Raw genomic sequence first — 26,412 nt, forward strand, 5'->3', positions numbered from 1 at the left:
AAAATAGAAAACACTGCCTAAAGCAAAAAAATCTTAATCCTGTATTGAAAGAATTAATTTGGCAGTGTCAGTGAGCATATGCCACAGTGGCATGTGGATAATGAAACAAACAAAGATCTACCGAGACAAACTGAAATTTGACGCTAATTGTGAATATTCAGAAGGTTGGTTGCAGAAATTTAAGAAAAAGAATGGCATTAAATTCTTAAAGATTTTAAAACTTTTAAAGATAAAGAGTTTGCTGATCACAAAACAGCAGATAAATTCACTGATAAATTTGTGAAGATCATCAGTGACGAAAATCTAAAAGAACGAGTCTACAATGCTGATTGGTTTTATAGCCTACATAAACCTAAAAAAAAGTAAAGCCCAAATACAATGTACTGTAACCTTTTAATCAAAACACGGCACTGGAGGTGGAGACTAAAAACCTGCCATTGTTTGTTGTTGTTCAACAGCTGATCCAGATATTTTCCTGATGCTACTGTGCTACTTCTGTTATCCTGCACACATTATATTTTCATTATATTAATGGTAGGTAATAATTTTTACAGTTAAGTACAAATGTATGATGAACAAGTGTAAGATAAAGACTTCTTACCAGTCGCATATAAATTCAGTCAGAAATGATGGCGATCCCAAGCTATCTCATTATACAGAATATTACAAAATCCCAAAAAATCCGAAAACCAAAACACTTCTGACCCCAAGTATTTCAGATAAAGGGGTACTCAACCTGTATTACAAAACCCTTGGCTTTTGCATTGACTTATAGAAAAGCGAAGAGTAATATAATCACACTTTTGGGACTTTTTTCATGTGTCTCTCAGAAAACAAATAATGTATTTATTTAGTTTTTGTTTCTGACATTTTAGCTGGTGCAATAGCATCTATTAGCTTGCAGAAAGCACTTGAATTTAGAGTTTCTTTTTGAAACTATCGAACCAGACTTTTATTTAAAATTCTTTTAAAAAAAAGTATTCTTTAGTATTTTTCTTGTTGTTTCCATAATATGCAAGTCTTTTTTCATTATTAAACTCACCCAGTTTTTCTTGTGATTGGATCATTGGAAGAATTCCATATCTGTCCTTAGCAAAGTCCTAAAAAGGGAAACCATATTTAGTACACCGGAGGCTTATATATAAACGATAAATATTCTATAGATCAGGGGTTCCCAGCCTTTTGTAATGTCATGGACCAATACCATTAAACAAGGGTTCCCTAAATTCCAGGTTGGGTACCCCAGTATAGATGACAAATTGATTATAGCAATTTCATTTATAAAGCAAATGGCATTCTTCACTACAAATTTTAAGCAATTGTGTTGATACATTTGAGAAGGCCTTTATCATTCTTCACAGGAACTTCTATCACTATTGCAAGTTATTATGAAGTTTATAAGAAGCTATGACATACAGTAACTTTACATATACAGTGCCTTTAAAAATATTCAGCCCCAAACCTTTGTTCACTTAAATGAGTATTTAACTGAGAATTTTTATTTGTGAATAACATGCTCTGATATTCATAGTAGAGCCCTCCCCCAAAAAGAGACAATCGTAAAGCATGAGAAACTAAACATACAAAACCTGAAATGTCAGCAGTTCCAAAGTATTCATCCCCATTTGTTCAGTACTTAGTTGAACCACCTCTTGCAGCTATTATAGCTAGTAATCTCTTTCTCTATAAGTCTCTTAGCTTTGCACAACGTGATAGACACAATTTACCCATTCCTCCTTGCAAAATTAGTTGGGGAGCAGTGGTAGACAGCAATCTTGAGGTCTTGCCATAGATGTATGATAGAGTTAAGGTCAGGACTCTAGGCCACTCAAGGACATCCATTTTCTTCATTTGAAGTCACTCCATGGTTGCTCTGGCAGTGTGCTTTGGGCTGTTGCTATGCTGAAAGACGAATTTCCTCCCCAGTTTAAGCTTTCTGGCAGAGGCTGTAGCAGGTTTTTATCCAGGACCTCTCTGTATTTAACAGTATTCAGCTTCCCATCAATCCTGACCAGATTTCAAGTCCCTGAAAAGCATCCCCATGCAACCTCCACCATACTTTTGCAGTAGGCACGGTGTTACCTAGCTGGTGCACAATATTAGATTTACGCCACATGCATTGAGGCCAAAAGGTTGAATTTTAGTCTCATCCAACCACGAGACCGTCTACCACATCTTTACAGTAGCTTATCAGTCACTGATTCTTGAGACTTCGGCGAAAACTAAAAAAAGTGCTAATTCCGTTGAAAATGAGTAACATTTTCTTATTTAAAATAATTAAGGTTGATCATCTGAGGGTCTTTTGCACAAATGCAACATTTTTTATGTTTGTTTTTAATTTTATAAATTATATGGTTATATGATAGCCCAGTACCCACAAAATCAGTTTTCTTCAGACAAGAGATTATCATTTCAATTTGATAAGTGTGAAAAAATCATTTAAAATGTATATATATGCCTGATGAATGATGCAGAGTGAAATACCTCTATAAAACTAAAAGCCGTGAATTTTCAACAATATTTACTCTTATTTTGTGTTTGCTCAAAATGTGTCCCAAGTTTTTGTCAACACTGTCAAATATTAAAAAAACCAATAAAATCAGGCAACCACATGTTCAACTATATTCCTGAGGACCCCCATTCCACCCTCCACATCTGCTAAATGCAACAAGGTCAAACAAGCTCCTGTAAGTTGGCTACTTTTTCCAATAATTTTTACATAGTTATTGATGTTGCTACGGTCACAACCATGACGTGTCAACACTGTCTCTTTTGTATAGAAAGAATTATTTTAAATTATGACATTAATTTATGCATTTTAAGTAGAGGACAGAGGCAGCTAGCAACAGAGGGAAAACAAGGTTTCTCCTGTATACAACTCATGCATGTCATGTAAAAAAGTGTGTTTTGTCAACACCGTCAGGTTTTCTGTCTGACAGTGGTGACACATAGCTTGACGGTGTTGACAAAAACATCCAAATCATCCTCAGTGGAGGCTTGAATATAATTTATGATCACAATAAATAGTAATATGGCTTGTAATGTTTCATTAACCTATTTTATAAAATATGTAATTTCCGCTTTATTTCTTCCACACATAGGCCTACAATATTTCCTTACTATATGTATCCCCAATGACTAAAACCATAAATGAATTTAGTTGAACAATTTCATAATCATTTTATAAAATTTTCACCAAATTAAACATAATTAAATTCATAGTAATTTTGCACAATTTCATAGTAATTCCATTAAATTCTTTTATGTATTTTAGGAAGTTATGGTTAGGCAGCAGCTATCGGTGGAGGAGTGAAGAAGAAACAGGGAATAACAATATAAGCGGAGAGAGAAAATATATAGTGAGCCAGAGTTAAAGGAGGAATACCTGAGAAAGGAAAAGCAAAGATGGAAGAAGAGAGTACAGGAAGGGAAGATAAAAACTATCAGTGATTTGAATGAAAGGGAAGAGAGGAGTAAGAGAAAGGCATGGAAACGTAGACAGCAAGAGTCAAGAGAGTGTGAGAGAAAGGGCCCAGAAACTCCCCCAGATAGTCCACTGGATCAGACTATACAGGAGCCAGCTTGCAGTAGGCAGTCAACAGCAGGGGAAAGGGAGAGAAAGAAAACAACAGCAAGATACTTGAGAGAGATTAAAGCTTTGAAAAAAAACTTCAAGAGATAATAAAAGATAGGAACAAACTGAAAAATGAAAAAGCGTTGGCAACGAGAGCAAACTAGAAATAAAAAGCACAAGGATCACCAAGAAATAAAACAGAGCAGATGCTACAGGGAAGTAAAATCTTCCATGAGATGGCTGGGAGAAACCTTTGCAGTACTCAGCTCTATCATATTGCTGAAGGTGATATGCAGACATATGATGCACTACTTTCTCAACCACTAAAGTCTGTACCAGCAAAGAGGAAAATCCATCAGGTCATACCTTACGGAAACAGCATCCATCGCAGGCCATTGTCATGTTTCTGCAGTGAGCCACAGATGTGCCAGTGTTTCAGCCCAACATTTCAGTTGACTGAAAATACACATGCCAGGGTACAGGCTGAGGAGAATGATGGCCCGACCACAATGGGAAAGAACAAAGGGCCTTTGGCAATACTGATGGAGGAAATGGAGCAGGAAGCCCCAGTGGTCCTGACGGGACTATGACAGATATATCTGCTGGTGTCAATAATTGTGGAGTTGGCTTGCAGTCATTTGGTTAGCAAAGGCTGTCACTGTGGATGCTCATCAACAAGATGTTCAAGTGGAGATTCTCTACCCTCTTGGGCCCAACACGCACTTCCATCCAAAACCAGGTGGAAAGGATATGTGCTTCGTACCAGTTGAAGATATTCTGGTCAAACTGATGGAGCTATCATCACCGGGTCGTGCAAGCAGGACGAGGGAGATTTACCATCTGCCTGCTGAAGTCATGGACTTCATAGAGGAGGAGCATATTAATCGTCTACTTCCTGATAAAGCTGACTGAACATTTTTGAAGATTTTCAAGCCCAGAAATGGATGGAATTTTTTTTTAGTTCCTGGTGTGCTTTCTGACGTTTATGCTGAAACACTGCAGTTGTACTGTAGTTTTTATTTTGCTGTTTACCATTGCTGTTATTTACAGAAGGATAAAATGTACATTACAAATTGTTAAATAAAGTTGTTAAGCAAGGAAGCATTGACTTGAGTGGTGAAAAGGTTGGAATTGTTTGTTGTAATTAGGCCACTGCCACCACCATCAGGTCTCAGTCACTACCGCCAGATGGAGCTTTCTTTGCTTTAAATTAATATGCTTACAATCTGTTTCTCCAAAACAGTTGATTTATTAAATATGATATGTGTACCTATGGTGTAGACACACTGATTCAAAAGCTCTAAATCTATATAAGACTAAATAAGTAGGAATAATTAGCTTTTTATTGTGTCTGACTGCACTGACAAAAATTAAGTAATGACAGGTAAAACACATATTTTATGAAAAAGTTACAAAATCAGGAGGTTGCACTGAAATATTGCTTGCTTGCTGAGACCTTGTTCTATAAACATACAAGTTTAGATTTCTTAACATTTAAAATCTTTTCTTTTCAAAATTAAAACCTGTTTTATCCAAATTCTCAAGAATCAGTGCAGAAACACTTTGCAAAGTCTTTATGGGCAAGGATATGTTTTTTAGCCAGGGCTTCTTCCTTGCCACTCTTCTATACATATCCTTTTTGTGCACGGCCTTGGAGATTGTGGAGCCATGAATTTCATCTCTATGATTTCTTAGCTAAATCAGTGACTGTTGGCATCACAGTAGCCTCTCTTACAAGTGCCGTTCTTCTCCGGTGACTAAGTTTAGAGGGGTGGCTTGACCTAGGCAGTATGGCTGTGGTTTCATATTTTTTCCACTTTTTCACAATGGACTGCATTGGGCTCCGAGATATGTTCACTTCCTCTGAAATTGTCTTATACTCTTCCCCAGATTTGTGCTTCTTTATGATCCTTTCCCTGTCTTGCCTTGAATGCTCTTTTGTCTTCATTTACATTTGGTTGCTTGAAAATCTACCACCCTGTTGGGCCTTACAGAAAGATGGGGTATTTATTCAGGGGACCCTCCAATTTTCTACTTCAACAAATTGGGTGATATATATTATTGTACCTGAGGAAAGTTAGCAAAATAATTACAAAGGGGATGAATATTTTTTCAGCATCACAATTTTGGTTTTTAATTTTTACTAAATGGTTGACAGGTTTTAGAAGTTTTCTTTTGATTTGACATGATACACAATGTTTTGTAAATTAGCTCAAAAATACTACATCAATATATTTTAAATTTAGAAAATGAGACAGTAAAATGTGAAAATAGCAGTGGAGACTGAATACTTTTTCAATGCACTATAAATTTCGAACTTTACATACAATAGTCATAAAAATGAATATTTAAGGTCTTGTCTAATTGGTTTAAAATTATTGTCAGAATCTTACACTGAAATACACATAACTTTGTTACTGCAATATCATTGGCCTTAAAGACCAAGACTGAAATTCAACCTAACACTGATTAAAAATTGTTCAGAATCCATTAATAGCCAGACCCCTACAACACCTGCATTCTCAAAAACATTTAATCATCTTAAACCCTTTGCTTTGATCACCACCATATTAACTTGTGGTTTCCACATGGAACTCAAGTGACTACGCACTGGAAAATATTCAGGAATATTTTTCACCAACTTTCCCATTTCATGTTCATGAAGGGAAGGTAGAAAATTTGCCCTTTATTTTTCAGGAATGAAAATGTCTCTACCTCTTTTTTACCATTTGCAAGTCAAATGCAAAGGTGGCCAGGGACCTTTGTAGGCATGCATGCCCATGGCAGTATGACTCAATCTGTCAGGAACAAAAGGCCAATTCAACTATTTTGATTATTTAGGAAATCATTTCAACAAACAGTTCTAATTAGAGTTTCTTAATGTATTCAAGAAATTCTTCAAGTCATCTGGGGGACAAGTTCACAATCAGGAACTAAGCTAATAGAGCATGCAGACACCATCTTAAAATACATTCTTCATCCATGAAAACTGATGTATCATGTTCTACTACAAAGAAAGAGACCTCTAATTATGCATCCTCAAAAGTAGAAAACAGATGCTCGCCGGCATGTTTATTTAAAATAAATCATGGGTAATGAACTAGAAGAGGAGATGCAACACAAATATTTAAGGGAATAATGAATTGTGAAGCTTTTTGCATATCCTGAAGGCAGTCCAAGATAATCAAATTACCTCAAGAGCCAGGTTAAAATTCCATGAATTTACAAGATGAAACTGGATGCTCCCAAACAGACATACAAAGTAACAAAACTGCACTAAAATCTCATCATTCTGGGACACAGCCAATACAAGAATGAAAATAAAATCATGTAGGTGATGGATGACTTCCATGTGATATAATACAGAAGAAAACATGTTTTTTGAAGAGAACCAAACAGCTTAGGTTTTAAAAATCTTCACAGTTATTAAAATGGGAACTAGAGATCTCAGACTTATTAATGGACCAGATTAACTATGCTGCAGTGTTCTGAAAGAAGTAGCTGAAGAGGTTGTGAAGACATTTGCAATGATCTAAGAATCACTAAATTCTGGAAAGGTTCCAGAGGACTGGAAAATCATAAATATCATTCCACTCTTTACGAAGGCACGGGGCAAAAGGTAGGAAAGTATAGGCCAGTTATCAACTTGAATGATTGGCAACACGTTAGAGTCTATTATTAAGGATGAGGTTTTGGAGTACTTGGAGGCACACGATTAAAGAAGACAAAGTCAGCATTGTTTCCTTAAGGGGAAATCTTGCCTGACAAATCTGTCCGGAATTCTTTGAGGAAATATTAGGCAGGTTGGACAAAGGAGTCAGCGGATGTTGTTTCCTTGGATTTGACAAGATGCCGCACATGAGACTGCAAAACAAAATAGCAGCAGAAGGCCGAGTGGGAATAAAGGAGGCTTTTTCTGGTTGGCAGCCGGTGACTAGTGCTGTTCCAGAGGGGTCAGTGTTGGGTCCATTACTTTTCAGATTATAGGTTAATGGTCTGGGTGATAGAACTGATGGCTTTGTGGCCAGGTTTGTCAATGATACCATGGTAGGTGGAGGGGCAGATAGTGGTGAAGAAGCAGGGAGTCTGCAGGATTTATACAGATTAGGAGATCGAATACAGTGTAGGAAAGTGCATGGCCATGCACTTTGGCATAAGGTACAAAGGTGTAGACTAATTTTCAAATGGGGAGCAAATTCAGAAATCAGAGGTGCAAAGGCACTTGCGAGCCCTTGTGCAGGATTCCCTAGAGGTGAACTTGTACGAGTCAGTGGTAAGGAAGGCAAAAGCTTCCAAGAGGACTAGGATATAAAAGCAAAGATATAATGCAGAGCCATCATAAGGCACTAGTCATACTGCATTTGGAAAATTGTGAGCAGTTTTGGGCTTATCCAAGATAGGATGTGCTGGCATTGGAGAGGGTCCAGAGGATATTTACGAGAATAATCCTAGAAAGAAGGGTTGGTGTATGAGAAGCTCTGGGTCTATACTCACTGGAGTTTAGAAGAATGGGGGGGGGGGGGGGGATCTCAGTGAAACAAATTGAATAAAGCCTAAATACAGTGGATACGAAGAGGATGTTTCTAATAGTGAGAGCCTAGGACCAGAAGATACAGCCTGAGAATAGAACTTTAGAACAGTGATAAGGAGGAACTTCTTAGTCAAAGAGTGGTGAATCTGTGGAACCCATTGCCACAGATGGCTGTGGATGCCAAATCATTGTGTATACTTAAAGCAGAGATTGACAGGATCTTGATTAGTACGAGTGTCAAAGGTTAAGAGGAGAAGGCCAGAGAATAGGATTGAGATGGAAAATAAATCAATCATGATCGAATGGTGGAGCAGACTTGATGGGCTGAATAGCCTAATTCTGCTCCTGTCTTATTGTCTAATGGAATAGTATTTACACTAACTTCGGCAAAACTATTTAATGATAAAAATTAGCAACATTTCTGGACACACCACGAATTGTAGTATTGAATTTTTTAAATTTAAAATACACTTACTTAAAATCATAAATTTAGATATAACCTACCTCTTCATCTGCTTGATTTTCTGTTGCCTATAGGAAATAAAAATATTAACAATCTTAGTTACTGCAATCATTTTTTATAAAGTAACCAAATACAAATATTGATATTCATTTTAACATTAATTATGATAGCTAGACAATTATATAAACTATTACCTATTATTTTGTATTTAAAAATCTGAACAACTACATCTCCACAGCTAGATTTCAAGAAATTTTCCTTAAAGTACTTTTAAAGAAAATTTGTCAAATAGCCATCCTGATAACTTGATAGCTGACTGCCCAGCTAAATAATCTAAATCAGTACATAATGAGTTAGCTAATCTTAGACAAAGTGGCAATTTGGTACTACATTTAGATCTTAAAGGTTTTCTTTTTATGGATGAAAGATGTGGTTAAGAAAAAGCAAATATATATTGGGAATCCCTAGTTATCATCTGGTGACAAATGCTGGAAAATGTCCATTTTGTGGACTTTAGGAGAGGATTAGATTTGGTTGGGATGAAATACTTCCCATCGTGCCCTCTGGGTAGGGCCCCAGAAGCTTGCTGACAACCAGGAGTTGTAGACAGCATGAATCAGTAATATCTGGGAAAGAGTGGAAAAACCTGCTGGAGTAAGACAAAACACAGCGTACTTCTTGTGAATTAAAATACATATATCCTGCTCTGAACGCAGTAATCTTTAAACTTACAACTAAACGCCACAATGTATGTTGGAAGAGTGGATTTCACAAAAGAGGCTAAGGATCTGATATCTTTGATGTTGAGCACAAGATTAAAGGCAAGCTAACCTCCATAACTTGAGCAAGAAGTTCTGTCACTAATTATATTACAAATTGTAAAAGTCACATCTCCATCTGCAAATCTAAATAATCTAGTTATCCATTTTTCATAAATGGCGTGAGTAACTTCATGCATGTGAAAACATTTAAAAACCAACCAATTTGGCTTGCTTCTCTGCCTTTTTAGCAGCCTTTTCTGCTTCTTTCTGTAGCTTCTTTGCTGCTTTCTTTGACTGTGCCTGGTCCCCCGCGACGCTGTAGGATCAAATGGCAGCAATCATTGAAATGCTTTTGAAATGGCAATGCAAAATTATCATCTTGTTATTTCTACCCATTAACATTTTAGAAATGTCCTTCCGGATGGTAATAAGTTATTAGAATTCTGTCTGCTTTCTATTAGATGTGGAGATGATTTTGAATTTTACAATGCTGTATTCCACGCAACATTCCCTATTAACAAAAACAACTATAATAGGTCAAGGTTGACAAATAATCCAGTTGGCATTCAATTATTAAACAACTTCAGGAAATAAACACACATGAACTTTTATTGTGGGATACCAGCTGTAAAGAAAACAAAGAGAGTTCCTCCAGCATTTTGTGTGTGTTGCAGAAGTTCAAAACTTGTTTTGACCTTAGTCATCTTGTTACTTCCACTGAAATTAGAATGCCCAAGCATGGGATATTCAGACATAATGTAATCACACTGGACTGGAATCAGACTCAGCGTCTGATGAGCACTCAGCTACAGCTGACTTCCACAGTCAACAGCCTGGCTATCAAATGTTGTTCTGTAATCCCACAAATGCAACAGGACTAGAGCAGATGTTATTCAGAGATAAGTAACAAATTTGGTTTAAGTCCTGAAGTCCATAGTATATCCTTTGTTATTAACATTAAATAGCTTTTATTAAACACAATGCTAGCAGCAGGCAACCACCACCCAACTCATGCAGTCCTGTTCATTCCATTGTAACAAAAGAACTAGGGATTTTTGTTTTTTTTGTGAAAGTAACATTACTGCCAACTGAACAAAACAGAAACAATAGTTTGATTGATATACATTTATATTGAATATTTTGCCACACAAGGCTTCAAGTAATACTGATGATGATAAATTACGCACATCACCCCTAAAGTCTTTGTATCCTGAAGGAACAAAATTTAAATTCAAAGTAAATTTATTGTCAAAGTACATATATATTCCATATAGATTCATTTTCCCAAAGTCTAAATTAATTCCAAACTTCACATCATTATAATCTATTGAAATTATAATCAAATTCAGCCAGCCTTTTTATTTAAGCAATTAACATTCATAGAGATGATTGCATTAATTTTTGCAATTCAGGGGAATGGTAAATAGTAACATTAAAACACTACATTTAGCAGGGAATAAATTGCATTTTTCTCCTGGAATATCTTGCCTTTATTCAAGTTTATGAATCTATATTCATAGCCCAATTTTTACCCTTACAGCCAGCAAATCACCATTGATAAAGATTTTCTTTCCCATGCCATATCCAGAAAACTCACCTGTGTATGCCAGCTGATCCTCATCTATGCAATGCCTTTTGGCAAAGGCATACTAAATCATAAGGCATATTCTAGAATGGCTACCTTTTCAACCTATCTTGACCTGCCATTTACTCTATCATTGTGGTTGGCTTTCTGGTGCAGCAGGTAATACACTGCCTTAAAGCTATCGTGATTGAGGTTCACTGTTCCACTTCTGTTTGTTTGCAGTGAATTTGTATATTAGCCCTGTGATCACTTGGCTTTGCCTGGTTTTCTCCCACATCCCAAAAGATATGTTGCTTTATAAGTTATCAGGTGTATGGCTAGTGGGAGAATCAGGGTGGAATTGATAGGTTACAATGTGTGAGGGAACGGGATTGAAAAGGGTGTTCTGATAGCAAGCATAGACTCAAATGGGCCAAATGGCTTCTTTTTACAATGATAAAACACAAAATACAGAATTAGACTGCAGATTTGATTTTGGATCTTGAATTAGAAATCTGAATTAAGCCCTGTAACTACTCATGTATTTAAAGATTCAAAGGACATTTATAATCAAAGAATGTATAAATTATAATCTTGAGATTTGTCTGTTCATAGGCAGCCGTGAAGCAAGAAACCTGAAAGAACTGAATTTTTTAAAAAAACCAACACCCAATGCGCAGAGAAAGAGAAAAATACACTAATCATGCAAACAATAGAAGCAAGCAACAGTATTCTGAACCAAACTGAGTCTTCAGATCGAATCCCCGGAGTAGGTCCAAGCCTCAGTCTCACTTCGTCATACTAGCAGCACAAATCGCTACAAAGATCACAGAATGAGCACAGCAGCCGGGGTAGTCTCACAGCCTCAGTGAGGAGTGAACATCGCAGGAGAATAAGCAAAATTGGCCTCTCGCCTCCAGTCCTGACACCCTATCTTTCCAGTCCATTTGGGCCAGCGTTTAAATTGCCCACAGTTTAAATAGTCCAAATAGCGGATTGTACCTCGCATTAAGACCTGGGCCCCACCGCAGTGAAGCCATGCTATCCAGTCATTCACTCTGGATCCCGCTGCTCAGCCTGGAGCCATTTTCTCAATCTCTCCAATCAGCTTGGCACTTACGGCAGTCCAACCTTGCACCCAGGTTAGTTGGCTGGGCATTGAAACTCCCCTGCCTCAATTTCTCCTCTCTGAATCGCTCACTCCAACTCCATCTGTGTTGATTTTGCAACACACCAGCATGGCTCATCCTTCAAATTCACTTCACCTTCACTCATTGTTTGCAGTGATAGTTCACCACAATTTATTTCAGAAAAGGTGTTATTTAGTAATATTTTTACCAAAATTCTTGCCTTTCAAACTAAAGCTCGCCTTCAGTGGCGCCATCTCAAACGGTGGTTTATTCTGTGCCATTGCCACAAATTTCATTGTTCTCCCTGGCTGGAGGATGCCTGCAAGCTCAGCATCTTTACGTGATCACAGCTGAGCCTCGAACTACATCATCTTTAGCAAGTGCACAGAGGCACAGCAAGAACCGTCGCCTGACAGCTCAAGCAAACCAGGTTCAATCCTGACCTCTCGTGCTGTCGAAGGGGAGCTTGCACATTCTTCAATAGTGTGGCTTCCTCTCTGGTTTTCTCTTACATCACAATGATGTCTGGATTGGTAGAACTGACCTCCATAGTAGCTGATGGGAAAATCCTAACCCTTCCAACTGTGAATTATTTGTTTGGTTGTGACAGTGAACCTTCTTGAGCTGCCAGAGTAGTTGAAAGACTGGGAAATTAGCCTCACATGTCAAAATAATTTTCTTTTCGTGAAAGGTGGATGATGATAATATTAGAGGAAAAATAAACTGGAAGTAGAAAATAACTGCTAAAACACAGAATAGAGCACAGAAGACATATTTGCTGACATTGGTTACAAAGAGCACAAGTCATAGAATGCAATTCCCTGAGGAAGTCACATGCTAGTCTTGGTTGGAATATCATATCGCAAGAACATGGCATGTAATATACATCTAACATCTTACCTCGGACCTACAAAGAGATGAAGAAATTAAAATCTGGTTAAGCTAAAGCAGAGAACAGATGGACACATCAGCTTTCAATCACATTTAAATCAATTTGTGCATTGGGAAAAAAGAGTGAAATCTTTGGCTTGACTGACAAAAGTTATACATTTAGCTAATGAACCATAGAACATTACAGCACAGAAACAGGTCTTTTGGCCCTTCTTGGCTGTGCAGAACCATTTTTCTGCCTAGTCCCACTGACCTGCACCTGGGCCATATCCCTCCAAACCCCTCTCATCCATATACCTGCCCAAGTTTTTCTTAAATGTTAAAAGTGAACCCACATTTACCACTTCATCTGGCAGCTCATTCCACACTCCCACTACTCTCTGTGTGAAGAATCCCCCTTTAATGTTCCCTTTAAACTTTTCCCCCTTCACCCTTAACCCATGACCTCTGTTTTTTTCTCTCCCCTGGCCTCAGTGGAAAAAACAAACACGAGGAAATCTGCAGATGCTGGAAATTCAAACAATAACACACACAAAATGCTGGTGGAACACAGCAGGCCAGGCAGCATCTATAGGGAGAAGAGCTGTCGACGTTTCGGGCCGAGACCTGAATATTCGTCAGCGTGTCCTGATGAAGGGTCTCAGTGGAAAAAGCCTGCTTGCATTCACTCACTCTATCTATACCCATCACAATTTTATACACCTCAATCAAATCACCCCTCATTCTCCTATGCTCCAGGGAATAAAGTCCTAACCTATTCAACCTTTCTCTGTAACAGTTTCTCAAGTCCCTGCAACATTCTTGTAAACCTTCTCTGCACTCTTAAAACCTTATCAATATCTTTCCTGTAATTAGGTGACCAAAACTGCACACAATACTCCAAATTCAGTCTCACCAATGTCTTATACAACCTCACCATAACATTCCAACTCTTATACTCAATACTTTGATTTATAAAGGCCAATGTACCATCCAGAGACAGAGAAGCAGTTTCAGCGACAGATTACTATCGATGCAATGCTCCTCAGACAGGATGAAGAGGTCAATACTCCCCAATGCCATTAGGCTTTACAATTCTACCGCCAGGACTTAAGAACTTTTTAAAAGCTATTATTAATGCTTTTTGAGATAGTGATTTAGATGCATATCATATTTTTTTACTGAGTTAAGTATTGTATGTAATTAGTTTTGCTACAACAAGTGTATGGGACATTGGAAAAAAGTTGAATTTCCCCATGGGGATGAATAAAGTATCTATCTATCTATCTATCTAAAAGCTCTCTTTACAACCCTATCTACTTGTGACACCACTTTTAGGGAATTATGTATCTGTACTCCCAGATCCCTCTGTTCTACTGCACTCCTCAGTGTCCTACCATTTACCTTGTATGTTCTACCTTGGTTTGACCGTCCGAAGTGCAATACCTCACACTTGTCCGCATTAAACTTCATTTGCCAATGAAAGTCATCATGAAAGCCTAGGATGGTATGACTGTTAAAATGGGACATATTTGTGTGGAAACTTAGCCTGATTCAATCCAGTATTAGAACAAAGGAAGATGAGTTCACATGCATTGACACAATTCTGGTTCCAATCCATGCATACCCACAATTAACTGTTTTCTTTAAAATCCAGCTGTCCAAAACTATGAATGGATACACCTGCAGCTTTTCAGAATGGTGGGACAATGCGGAAAATTCAGCTTCAAACATTTCCTCTGATCAACAGGAAATCCTGACTATGATTTCCTTCACACAACACTTAAGTGTTAAAGCTTGCAAAATAATAAAATCCACCATTAGAACTAATGTGTCCAACTAAAATCACACAAAAAACATTAACCATTTAACTCCATTAGTTAACAGAGGATCAATTAGGGCAATTAACTTCCACACAATATCTGGAGGAAGAATAATGACAATTGTACCCACTCTGTAGGGTCAAATATCTTATACGTCTCGATAACTTGCATTATTCAGCTGAAGGCAATAAATGAGAAATGTAAGAACCATGGTTTTGACAAGGGAAGTGTCATAGTATTTGAATTACTTGCTATCATCATCTTATTTTAAAAATAGCACACTGAGAGGAAAAACATGTTTAATGTCCCTTATCAGAGTTCATTATGAATAGATATTGTATCCCTCTGATGATAATGAATCATATAGCAATTAAATTACTCAAATGAAAGTAAAATGCAGCTGGATACACCAAGTGGCACTCAGGAAGTGTCATTCACTGGCTTGTCCCTGCAATTTTCCATGTTGCCGTAGCATACAAACAACTCTGCTTTGCCGGATCTGCTTAGTAATGAAAAAAATGCTGTTTAACAGGAAAGTCTTCCAGCTACATTTTTAGATTTGCCACTGTTCTGTTTGCATAGGAAATCACCTGCAGGTAACAATCCCAAACAGTAATCACTGAAATAGCTCATCAAAGCCTGTCCTGACACAGACACCGTTCACAGACCAGCTCAGAATTAACATGATTACAAACAAGATCAATGTTTAACAGAGGACAAATCTGCCAGGAGACTCTTGTAGATACCGCTTACATGAGAAACCAGTTTTCAGTGTATTGTAATTTATCAATACAAATAGAAAAACAATCTTTAAGAGAGAGAAAATGACTAAAGCTGCATCCCTACCATATGACAATAAAACATCAAAGCTGCTAGCAAATTAGATTAAGAGAATGGCAAGCTAAAATGAGTCATTTTTATATTAGTAATAACACTTAAATAACAACAGTACTCATTATACTATTTGTTCCAGTCAAATATAAGGGTATGAAAATTTATTTCTTTTACTCAAAAAACCAAACCATCACCTCCAAAGATGAACATAAAAGATTCATTTATTTTTAACTGAACTAGCTTCTTCTGATGCCTCTGACTGATTCAAATGGCATTCCACATTGCACAACCATCCATTGGTGATGAGCAGACCTCAGGTAGCAGATCTCTGAGCCACAACCCTAGAATATCCTAATGACTTTTGAAAGGCTTTTGAACATTTCTGATTATCACTGATTATACATTTAAGTAAATTATTTACTTAAAAAGCACTAGAGATGTTTCACTGATTGGAGACCTGTAACTAGTGGTGTGCTGCAGGGCACATTATCTATATTAGTAATTTATATGACAATGAGGCAAACTGGATCAGTAAATTTGCATACAAAACCAAGATTAGGGGTGTAATGGACAGCGAGGAAGGCCATCAAAGCTTGCAAAGTGACTTGGACCAGCTGGGAAAGTGGACTGAGCAATAGCAGATGGAACTTAATGCAGACAACTGTGAGGTGTTGTACTTTGGAAGGACAAACCAAAGCAGGTCTTACACAGTAAACGGTGGGGCACTAAGATGTGTGGTGGAACAAAGGGACCTGGGAATACAGATCCATAATTCCTCTGAAGTGGCATGATCACAGGTTGTAAAGACAGCTTTTGGCATATGGCCTTCATATATCACAGGATTGAACAACAGGAGTTGGGACACTATGTTTAAGTTGTAGAAGATATCAGTGAGGCAAAGCTTGGAATATCGAGTGCAATTCTGATTACCTACTTCAGCTTGAAGGAGTGCAGAGAAAATTTACATGGATGTTGAGGACCAGAGTTACAGGGATAAATTGAATAGGTCAGGACTTTATTCCCTAGAACACAGGAGAATGAGGAGAGATCTTATGTAAGTATACAAAATTATAAGTGGTATAGCTAAAGTGAACACTTGCAGACTTTTCCCCTCAGGTTGGATGAGATGAGTACCAGAGATCATAGGTTTAATGTGCAAGGTGAAATATTCAAAGGGACTCTGAGGAGGAGACTACTTCACTCTGTGAGTGTGGAATGAGTTGCCAGTAGATGCAGTTCAAACGTAACATATTTAAAGCTAAGGAGCTAAATACAAAGTGCATCCAGCCCCTAACATCAGTGGTTCTTCCCTAGATCCAATGCAGAGTTCAGCAGCAAGGCAGCATTTGATATAACAGAACAAGCCCTTCAACCCACAATGATTCTAACTTAAACTGCACATGGTCTATATCCTTCCTTTTTGTCTGCCTGCGAGCCTCTGAAACATTGCTATCAACTTTCTTGCCACAGTTTCCCCTGGTAGTTCACTCCCAACATCTACCACTGTGTAAAATAAAATTGTCTTGGAATTCCATTTTGACTTAGAATCTTGGCGTGGTAAGGGAGGAAGACAGAGCGGCTCTTTGTGGCAGGTTTGATACCAAGAAGTCGGGTGCACATGGTATTGCAGGTGTAAAGTGAGGCTAGGAACTGCAAAACAGAGGGGAAGGTTGGTGACACAGACACATTCACACAAAATACCCCACAAGTTGGTAGATGGTAATAAACCACTAACGTTAAGGGTTGATCAGTGTCGGGGCATTGGATGTCTTGAGAACAATGAAGGGAGATGTGAAAGCTAGGCTGTGGAAAATGGGGAAGGGAAACGAATGGGTAGAGCCGAGCGGAAGAGAAATGGTGGTGGTGGTGGTGGGGGAGAGAGAGAAGAGAGTGAGTGTGTGTGTATGCGTGTAAGGGAAGCCCCGAGGCGAGAGGGTGGGCGGGAATGGGAAGCCCCTGTGGGGAGGGAGGGGTAGAGGGCAATGGAAAGCCCCGGCAAGAGGGTGGAGAGGATGATGCAATGTTCGTGAAAGCTGAGGTTCTGTCATTCTTCATTTTGAACTATAATTGTTTAATTATGGCCGTCTTTCTGTGCCTTACCCCACGGCTTCTCCTTTTGTCATCTTGATGATTTCTTTACAAAGAACCGACTCTCTTAATGAACGAACAAATCTCGCCTGCAGCCAGGAATTTGCCCCACTACGCAGTCCGCACGAACCGGAAGAGGATTGCTGTACGCCAGCCACCTCTCCGGGTGCAACAGACGTTCCCAAACATGGATCCGGGCAGGCACAACTGGCCGAGCTGGCAGAATATTGTAGGCAATGCGGACAAGTAGAAGCTTGGGTTTTAAAAAAAAATCTGTTAAGCAATGGAACCTGAAAGAGTGGAAAGGAGAAGATCATTATGAAAGTTAACAGAAAATAAAACAAGTTAAAAGTATGCTTTTACCATGCATGTATTTTTTAATCATCCAAATCAATTCCTGATTTATGTCCCTAAAGTAAGTGAGCAGAGTCTGGCAGTGAGGGACAATAAAACATTTTGGAAAATGCTTGTGTAGTCTACTGTTAGACCAGAGTAGCACTTAGGAGCATTTAAGTCTGGTGACCAACAAAGTTACAAGAGGTCCAGATACGATCTCCGGAAAGCAATCTTACAGGTGGAGTGGCAATCCCAGACTAAACTCGAATCAATGCAGGATGCTCGACAGCTGTGGCAGGACTTGAATGGACCTCTTATAAAGTAAGATCAAGCGACATAAGTGACAACAGGGCTTTGCTTCCAGACGAGCTCAATCTATCCTCTGCTCGCTCTGACCGCCAAAGCATGGAGGAACCATCACAAACTCCCAAAGCCTCGATGATCTTGTGAATTCAGTCTCAGAGGCCAACGTGCAAGTAGCCCTCAGGAGGGTGCACCCGCAAAAAGCATCCGGCCCAGTCAGGGTACCTGGCTAAGTACTAAAGACCTGTACTGATCAACTGTCCGAAGCATTCACTGAGATCTTTAACCTCTCGCTTCGGCAGTCTGAGGTACCCATCTGCTTCAGGCAGGCTTCACCTGTACCGGTGTCTAAGAAGAATGTGGTGACCTGCTGCAATGACTACCATCCAGTAGTACTTAGATCCACAGTGATGAAGTGTTTTGAGAGGCTGTTGATGAAACATATCAACTCCTGCCTGAGAAACGTCTTGGATCCACTCCAATTTGCCTACTGGTGCAGCTCAACTCTGGAACATCTGGGCAGCAGAAATGCATACTATCCGTCAGGATGCTCTTCATTTACTAAAGTTCAGCATTCAATACTATCGTCCATTTAAAAGTAATCAAAAGCTGCAATAACTTGGCCTCAATACCTCGTTGAGCAATTGGATCCTCTATTTCCCTACTTGCAGATCTCAGTCAGTTCGGACTGGCAACAACATCTCCACCATAACCTCCATCAGCACAGGTGCACCACAAGGCTGTCTGCTTAGCCCCCTGCTCTACTCGCTTTATAATTATGACCGTGAGGGTAAGCACAGCTCCAATGCCATATTTAAGTTTGATCATGACACCACACTGCCGTTGGCTGAATCAAAGGTGGTGATGAATCAGCATGTAGGAGGGAGATCGAAAATCTGGCTGAGCGGTGTCATAACAACCTCCTATTCAATGTCAACAAGACCAAGGAGCTGATCATTGACTTCAGGAGGAGGAAATCAGAGGTCCATGAGCCAGTGCTAATCAAAGGATCAGAGTTGGAGAGGATCAGCATCTTTAACTTCCTCAGTGTTATCATTTCAGTGAACCTGTCCTAGGCCTAGCACATAATTGCAATTATGAAGAAAGAACGGCAGCAGCTTCTACTTCCTTAAGAGTTTGTGGAGGTTCAACATGACATCTAAACTTTGACAAACTCCTGTAGACGTGTGGTGGGAAGCCTATTGACTGGCAGCATCACGGTCTGGTATGGAAACACCAGTGCAATTGAATGCAAAATCCTACAGAGGTAGTGGATATGGCCCAGTCCATCATGGATAAAACCCTCCCCACCATTGAGCACATCTACACAGAGCGTTGTCACAGGAAGGCAGCACCCATCATCAGGGACCCCCACCACCCAGGTCATGCTCTCTTCTCACTGCTGCCATCAGGAGAAAGGTACAGGAGCCTCAGGACTCACACCACCAGCTTCAGGAGCAGTTATTACCCCTCAAATATCAGACTCTTGAACCAGAAGGGAAAACCTCACTCAACTTCACTTGCTCCACTCACAACCTATGGGCTCACTTTCATGGACTCTTCATCACATATTCTTGATACATTGCTTATTTATTTGTTTGTTTGTTTATTTATTTACTTTTTCTGTCCTCCTTTTTGTATTTGAACACTGTTGTTTTTTTTGCACTCTGGTTGAACGCTCAGGATGGTGTGGTCTTTCACTGATTCCATTATGGTTATTATTCTATTATGGATTTATTGAGTATGCCTGCAAGAAAATGAATCTCAGGGTTGTATATGGTGGCATATATGTACTTTGATAATAAATTTACCTTGAATGAACGCTACATTGTTCTCACAGTGCACACTTGTACCTGCACCCTCAGAATGTGATGTCTTGGGATAGATGTTTGTGTTGACCCACATGCATTTTTCCACAGTGGGCTGCAATGCAAGTGGTATCAGCAAAATCCAAGCTGGGCATTGGATCAGCATGTTATTAGTGAGTAGGATCTATCACAGGCACTGTTGCTGATAACTTTTATACTTTGTTATCAGAATCAGAACCAGGTTTATTATCACTGACATTTGTCGTGACTATCGCCCGGTAGCACTCACATCTACAGTGATGAAATGCTTTGAGAGGTTGGTCATAACTAGACTGAACTCCTGCCTCATCAAGGACCTGGACCCATTGCAATTTGCCTATCGCCACAATAGGTCAACGGCAGACGCAAATCTCAATGGCTCTTCACATGGCCTTAGACCACCTGGACAACACAAATACCTACGTCAGGATGCTGTTCATCGATTATAGCTCAGTGTTTAGTACTATCATTCCCACAATCCTGATTGAGAAGTTACAGAACCTGGGCCTCTGTACCTTCCTCTGCAAATGGATTCTCAACTTCCTAACTGGAAGAAAACAATTTGTTCAGATTGTTGATAATATCTCTTCCTCGCTGATGATCAACACTGGTGCACCTCAGGGGTGCATGCTTAGCCCACAGTCTACTCTTTGTATACACGTGACTGTGTGGATAGGCATAGCTCAAATACCATCTATAAATCTGCTGATGATACAACCATTCTTGGTAGAATCTCAGAGAGAGACAGGAGTGAGATATGCCAACTAGTGGAGTGGTGTCACAGCAGCAACCTGGCACTCAACGTCAGTAAGACGAAAGAGCTGATTGTGGACTTCAAGAAAGGTAAGATGAAGGAACACGCACCAATCCTCATAGAGGGATCAGAAGTGGAGAGAGTGTGCAGCTTCAAGTCCCTGGGTGTCAAGATCTTTGAGGACCTAACCTGGTCCCAACATATCGATGCAGTTATAAAGAAGGCAAGACAGCGGCTATACTTCATTAGGAGCTTGAAGAGATTTGGCATGTCAACAAATACACTCAGAAACTTCTGTAGATGTGCAATGGAGAGCATTCTGATAGGCTGCATCACTGTCTGGTATGGGGGGGGGGGTATGTGCAGTGTTTGGTACTGCACAGGACCAAAAGAAGCTGCAGAGGGTTGTAAATTTAGTCAGCTCCATCTTGGGTACTAGCCTATAAAATACCTAGGACATCTTCAAGGAGCGGTGTCTCAGAAAGGCAGCGTCCATTATTAAGGATCTCCAGCACCCAGGGCATGCCCTTTTCTCACTGTTACCATCGGGTAGGAGGTACAGAAACCTGAAGGCACACACTCAGTGATTCAGGAACAGCTTCTTCCCCTCTGCCATCTGATTCCTAAATGGACATTGAACACCACCTCACTTTTAAAATATGTATTATTTCTGTCTTTTTGCATGAATTTGAATCTGTTCAATATAAATATACTGTAATTGATTTACTTATTTATTTATTAATTAATTTTCTTCTATATTACGTATTGCATTGAACTGCTGCTGCTAAGTTAACGAATTTCACAACACACGCCGGTGGTAATAAATCTGATTCTGACTCTAATTCTGAAATTTGTTACTTTGCGGCAGCAGTGTGGTGCAAGACAAAAAATTATAGTTACAAAATAAATTATCAAATAGTGCAAAGTAGAGTAGAATGATTGTGCAGCAATTAGCCAACTAGATTTATTATGTTCTGGTAACCAGGTAATACCTGGACAATTTTCTACATAGGCAGGTAGATGTCAGTGTAAGCATACTAGAACAGATTGAGTAGAGGAGGGGCATTGAAGACCTGTGTTCCATCGTTATGGAATATAAGTTCCATAAGTTCTATGGAATGCCACAGCTGGGATATTTTCCATTCCTGGGATATTACAGCAATGAGTGCTTTCCCTCACTTCTTAATGTCCTGTGGAGTGAACTGATTTGTCTGTAGTCTGACTTCTGGCATCTGTAATCTTGAGGTCATGATGTTTTATTCACTTGGCAGTTTTTGCTGAACTAAGTTGGAAATTCTTCTGCTGTGTCCTTTGCACTCGAATAAAGAATGGAAGTGTTCTTGGAACCTCCTTTTCCCAATACACAAAAATGTATTGGGAAAATGAGGCTGCGGAGCAGTTAACATAATCGCTTTCTAGTGCCAGCGATCACCGATCGGGGTTCAATTCCCCGTGCCGTCTATAAAGAGTCTGCACGTTCTCCCATGACCACATGGGTTTTGTCTGGGTGCCCTGCTTCTTTTCTCACATTTCAAAGACAAGCGGGTTAAGGTTAGTGAGATGTGGTCATGTTATGTCAGACTGCATGTGTAGTGAAACTTGCAGGCTGCATTGTTTATTTATCTACTGTGTAGATTGTATTTGCTTAGCTTGTCTTCTTTTGCACATTGGATGTTTATCAGTCTTTATTTGTGCACAGTTTTTCATTGGTTCTGTTGTATTTCCTTGTTCTACTGTGAAGCGTGCAAGAAAATGAATCTCAAAAGAAGTAAACATACTTTGATAATAGATTTACTTTGAACTTTGAAAGAGCTGAAAGTGACTGGCCATGACATCAAAGCAACGTTTGACCAAGTGTGGTATCGAGGAGCCCTGATAACATTAAAATTAGTAGGCATCAAAGTGAAAACATTCTACTGGTAGGAGACACGGGTTGTGCAGAGAAATAAGGTGGTGGTTTGTTTGTGGATTTGGGAAATGCTTTGTGAGTAGCCTGGCAAATAACGCAGTATGTTTTGTGGAGTTTTAACACTGTGAGTTGGTGTTGACCATCCCAGCACTGCAGGAGTTCCTCAGGGTGGTGTCCTAGGCTTAAATATCTTCGGCTGTTTCATTAGTGAACTTCCTTCCAACATGGAGTTAGAAATGGAAAAACTTGTGATTGCACAATATTCAATTCCATTTGAAAAACTTCAGCCCATACAGCAATCTGTGCTTCCGTTAAGAAAGACTTAGACAATATTTAGGCATGGGAAGTACTACAAGAGTCTTTAGGCTTCCGAACCAATTGCTTCTTATATTTCCACTATCTTATGGTGTTGCTGCATTCTCAGACACCCCTCTGTTATTGTCACTTAAGTGTTTTTCAGATTGCGCTACTTCTGACTGCAACACACACAGACTGCTGGAAGAGCCCTCCAGGTTAGGCAGCACCTGTGGAAGTGAATAAACAGTTGACATTTTGGGCTGAAACCCGTCATCAGGACTCTGATAAAGGGGCTTCGGCCTGAAATGTAGACTTTTTATTCATCTCCATAGACGCTGCCTGACCCACTGAGTTCCTCCAGCAGTCTGTGTGTGTTGCTCTGGATTTCCAGCATCTGCAGAATCTCTTGGGTTCAGACTGCACATGTACCCAGAGCGGCATAGTAGCCGAGTGGTTAGCACAATGCCTTTCAGAGCCAGCAGCTAGGCTCAGTTCCTGCTGCTGTCTGTACGTTATCCCTGTGACCATGTGGGTTTTCTCCGGGTGCACTGGTTTCCTTCCACATTCCAAAGTCATTTGAGTTAGGGTTAGGAAGTTACTGGCATGCCGTCTTGGTGCCAGGCTGCCCCCGGTACATCCTTGGACCGTGTTGGTCATTGACACAAACGAAGCGTTTCACTGTATGTCTTGATGTACATTTGAGAAATAAAACTCATCTCATTTTATAATTCTCTATTTACTTCAAGCTTCATGCAAACAAGGAAGTTCAAGACAATAAGGTTAACTTATCTAATCTAATCCAAAGTGGCAGACCATGATCTTTTCTGATAGAACAGGAGTCCAACCAGCAACTCTTAATATTCTGCAGAGTTATCATTGTCATCAACATCTTGGTGGACCCACCATTGTCCAGTTATGGATCCAAACCAATTACCAATTCAGTGGTGACAAGGACATTTCAGAGGTTGAGTATCCTGTTGCAGCTCCTCTCCTGTAATCCTAAAGTCTTTCCTCGAGGTACACCAAAAATATAAAAAGGTAAGGCCAAACAAGATTGAATGTTTATTGTCTGCTCTTCTTATGTTATTGAAAATGTACTGTATTACCCTATAAAATTACATTATCCACATTAAATTACATCTATCACTTGTTTCTCCATTTTGTAATCTGGCTTTGTCTTCTTAAACACTTTTATATCTATTTGCCAGTTCTACTTTTGTTTCAGCACCAGATTTTAAGGTTTCATCCCCAAACTGAACTCCAAAACATTTATAAATACTGGGAACAAAAGTGCATTCAACACTGGAACTTGTGTGCTATTTTCATTCCTTCTCTAGTTTAAGCTACATCTATTCATCACTTCACTTTCAACCTACTCATTGCCATTTCCTCATTATATGCTTGATTTAACAAACATTTTGTAAAAAGAAATATTTACCTTCTAAGTAACATACATATTCATTCTTCTTTTTCCCTTCCCTTCACCTATCCGACCAGTGACGACTTCACAATTATTATCTTAGTCAAACATGACAAACCGAAACTGGTTGTCCTTGATTAACCTATTCATTTTACTTTTTGTTTATGTTGTGACTTACCCATGCTAAGAATGGATGTGAATTTATGTTAGAATAGCTGACCCATATTTACCATGCACCCATCTTACACTGGAGCAGCAGTTCAGTTCTGCAATTCAGAATTGAATTGAATTGACTTTATTTCTTACATCCTTCTCATACATGAGGAGTAAAAATCTTTATGTTACGTCTTCACCTAAATGTGCAATGTGCAATCATAGTAATTTATAATCATTTATAATAAGTAGAACAGTCAATGTAATACAGAGTACAGTACACTCAAATCAGCGTGAGTTCATCAGTCTGATGGCCTGGTGGAAGAAGCTGGCCTGGAGCTTGTTGGTCCTGGCTTTTATGCTGTGGTAACGTTTCCCAGACGGTAGCAGATGGAATAGATTATGGTTGGGGTGATGATGCACTATCAATTACTCCCGAAGACTGGAAGTAGAGTAAATACTGAAAGGCTTTTTTAGCAGTAAAATGGATCCACGTCCATGCTGTATGTCAGTCCTGGACAGTGGAAGGAGCAGTGACACAATCAACTTTATACAGGGGTCTGTGGGAGGAGCCACAGGAGCAGTTAGCAGAGGGGCGTGTCCAGGCATTCCAGACAGATATACATGGTTTACCACAGGTGACTTGGGTCCCCAATGATCCTATGGGCCCTTTTTACACACCTGTCCTTGTAAATGTCCTGAAAGATGGGAAGTTCACAACTACAGATGCACTGGGCTGTCTGCACCACTGCATAAATAAGAATGACTCCGATTATCACAAAACTTCTGTGGTGTTTTCTCTGTCTTTTTTAATGGACAGAATAATTTTCTCAAGGGACAAATGATTCAAATCACCCTTAGCCCTGCTTACTTCATTAGAGACATTTTTTTCAGCAGTTGGCTCAAAGAATTATTCCATATCAGCCCATGAGACAGATGACTAAATGTTCAAAGGTTCATTTATTATCAAAGCATACAACTTGAAATTTTTCTTCTCCAGGTAGCCATGAAACCAAGAAAGAAAAGAAAGGAACATGATCATCAACCCCTCCCCCCAAAATCCCCGCTCCCTGCACAAAAAAACAAACATAAACAGAACAGTTACATCAACCCCCAAATCCCCCCTCCCCGCACAAAACAAATAAGAATGGAACAGGCACATCAATCTCCAAATCCCCTCCCTACACAAAAAGAATGAACAAATCGGACCTGGCACATCGACCGTCAAACCCCCCCCCCCCCCCCCCACTCCCTGCAGAGGGATCAAAAGACAGGCAGCTGAAGCTCAGCACCTGCACTTTCCTCACTGTTTCGATCTCCCTCGTTGCTTTAATTGGTGCACAATGGGAGCTTTAGTTGGTGAAATAAAGTGAAATGTCAGCTTGCACCCCATCCCGCAGCCTGCCCGCTATGAGGCCTCTGTCTCCCGGAGACCGCAGAGAGTTGAAGCAGCCAAACCATCTCCAAGCTTCTGCACTCGCCTCGATGTTTCAATCTCCCTCGTCACTTTAATCAGCAAAAAATGGAAGCTTTAATCAGCAAGACGGAGTCAACCATCGGCTCATGCTCCACTTGTACAGCCTGCCCACGCTCACCACCTCGGCCTCCCAGAATCCCCTCGGGGACTGCAGAGTGTGGGAACACCTAAGTGATCTCCAAACAGCAAATCACACTCTCCAACAGTTCCAGAATCACATTCAAGATGAAAAACAAATGTAAAATACATAAAAAAGAAGTGAAATATATGCTTTCATG

General features: G+C 39.6%; 1 protein-coding gene across 1 annotated transcript in view; it reads right to left on the reverse strand.

Moving 5' to 3' along the window:
- dars1 (aspartyl-tRNA synthetase 1) overlaps positions 1-17,802 on the reverse strand; it is an 87,561-nt gene extending 69,759 nt beyond the window's left edge. The window contains exons 1-4 of the mRNA XM_073025752.1: positions 17,651-17,802; positions 9,549-9,645; positions 8,610-8,636; positions 1,043-1,100 (exon numbers count right to left, since the gene is read on the reverse strand). Of these exons, the coding sequence (XP_072881853.1) occupies positions 1,043-1,100; positions 8,610-8,636; positions 9,549-9,645; positions 17,651-17,673 (205 nt within the window). The 5' untranslated portion in view covers positions 17,674-17,802. The remainder of the gene's footprint in view (positions 1-1,042; positions 1,101-8,609; positions 8,637-9,548; positions 9,646-17,650) is intronic.
- Positions 17,803-26,412: the final 8,610 nt, after the last annotated feature.

The sequence above is a fragment of the Hemitrygon akajei genome, chromosome 2, assembly GCF_048418815.1.
Source record: "Hemitrygon akajei chromosome 2, sHemAka1.3, whole genome shotgun sequence".
NCBI lineage: Eukaryota > Metazoa > Chordata > Chondrichthyes > Myliobatiformes > Dasyatidae > Hemitrygon > Hemitrygon akajei.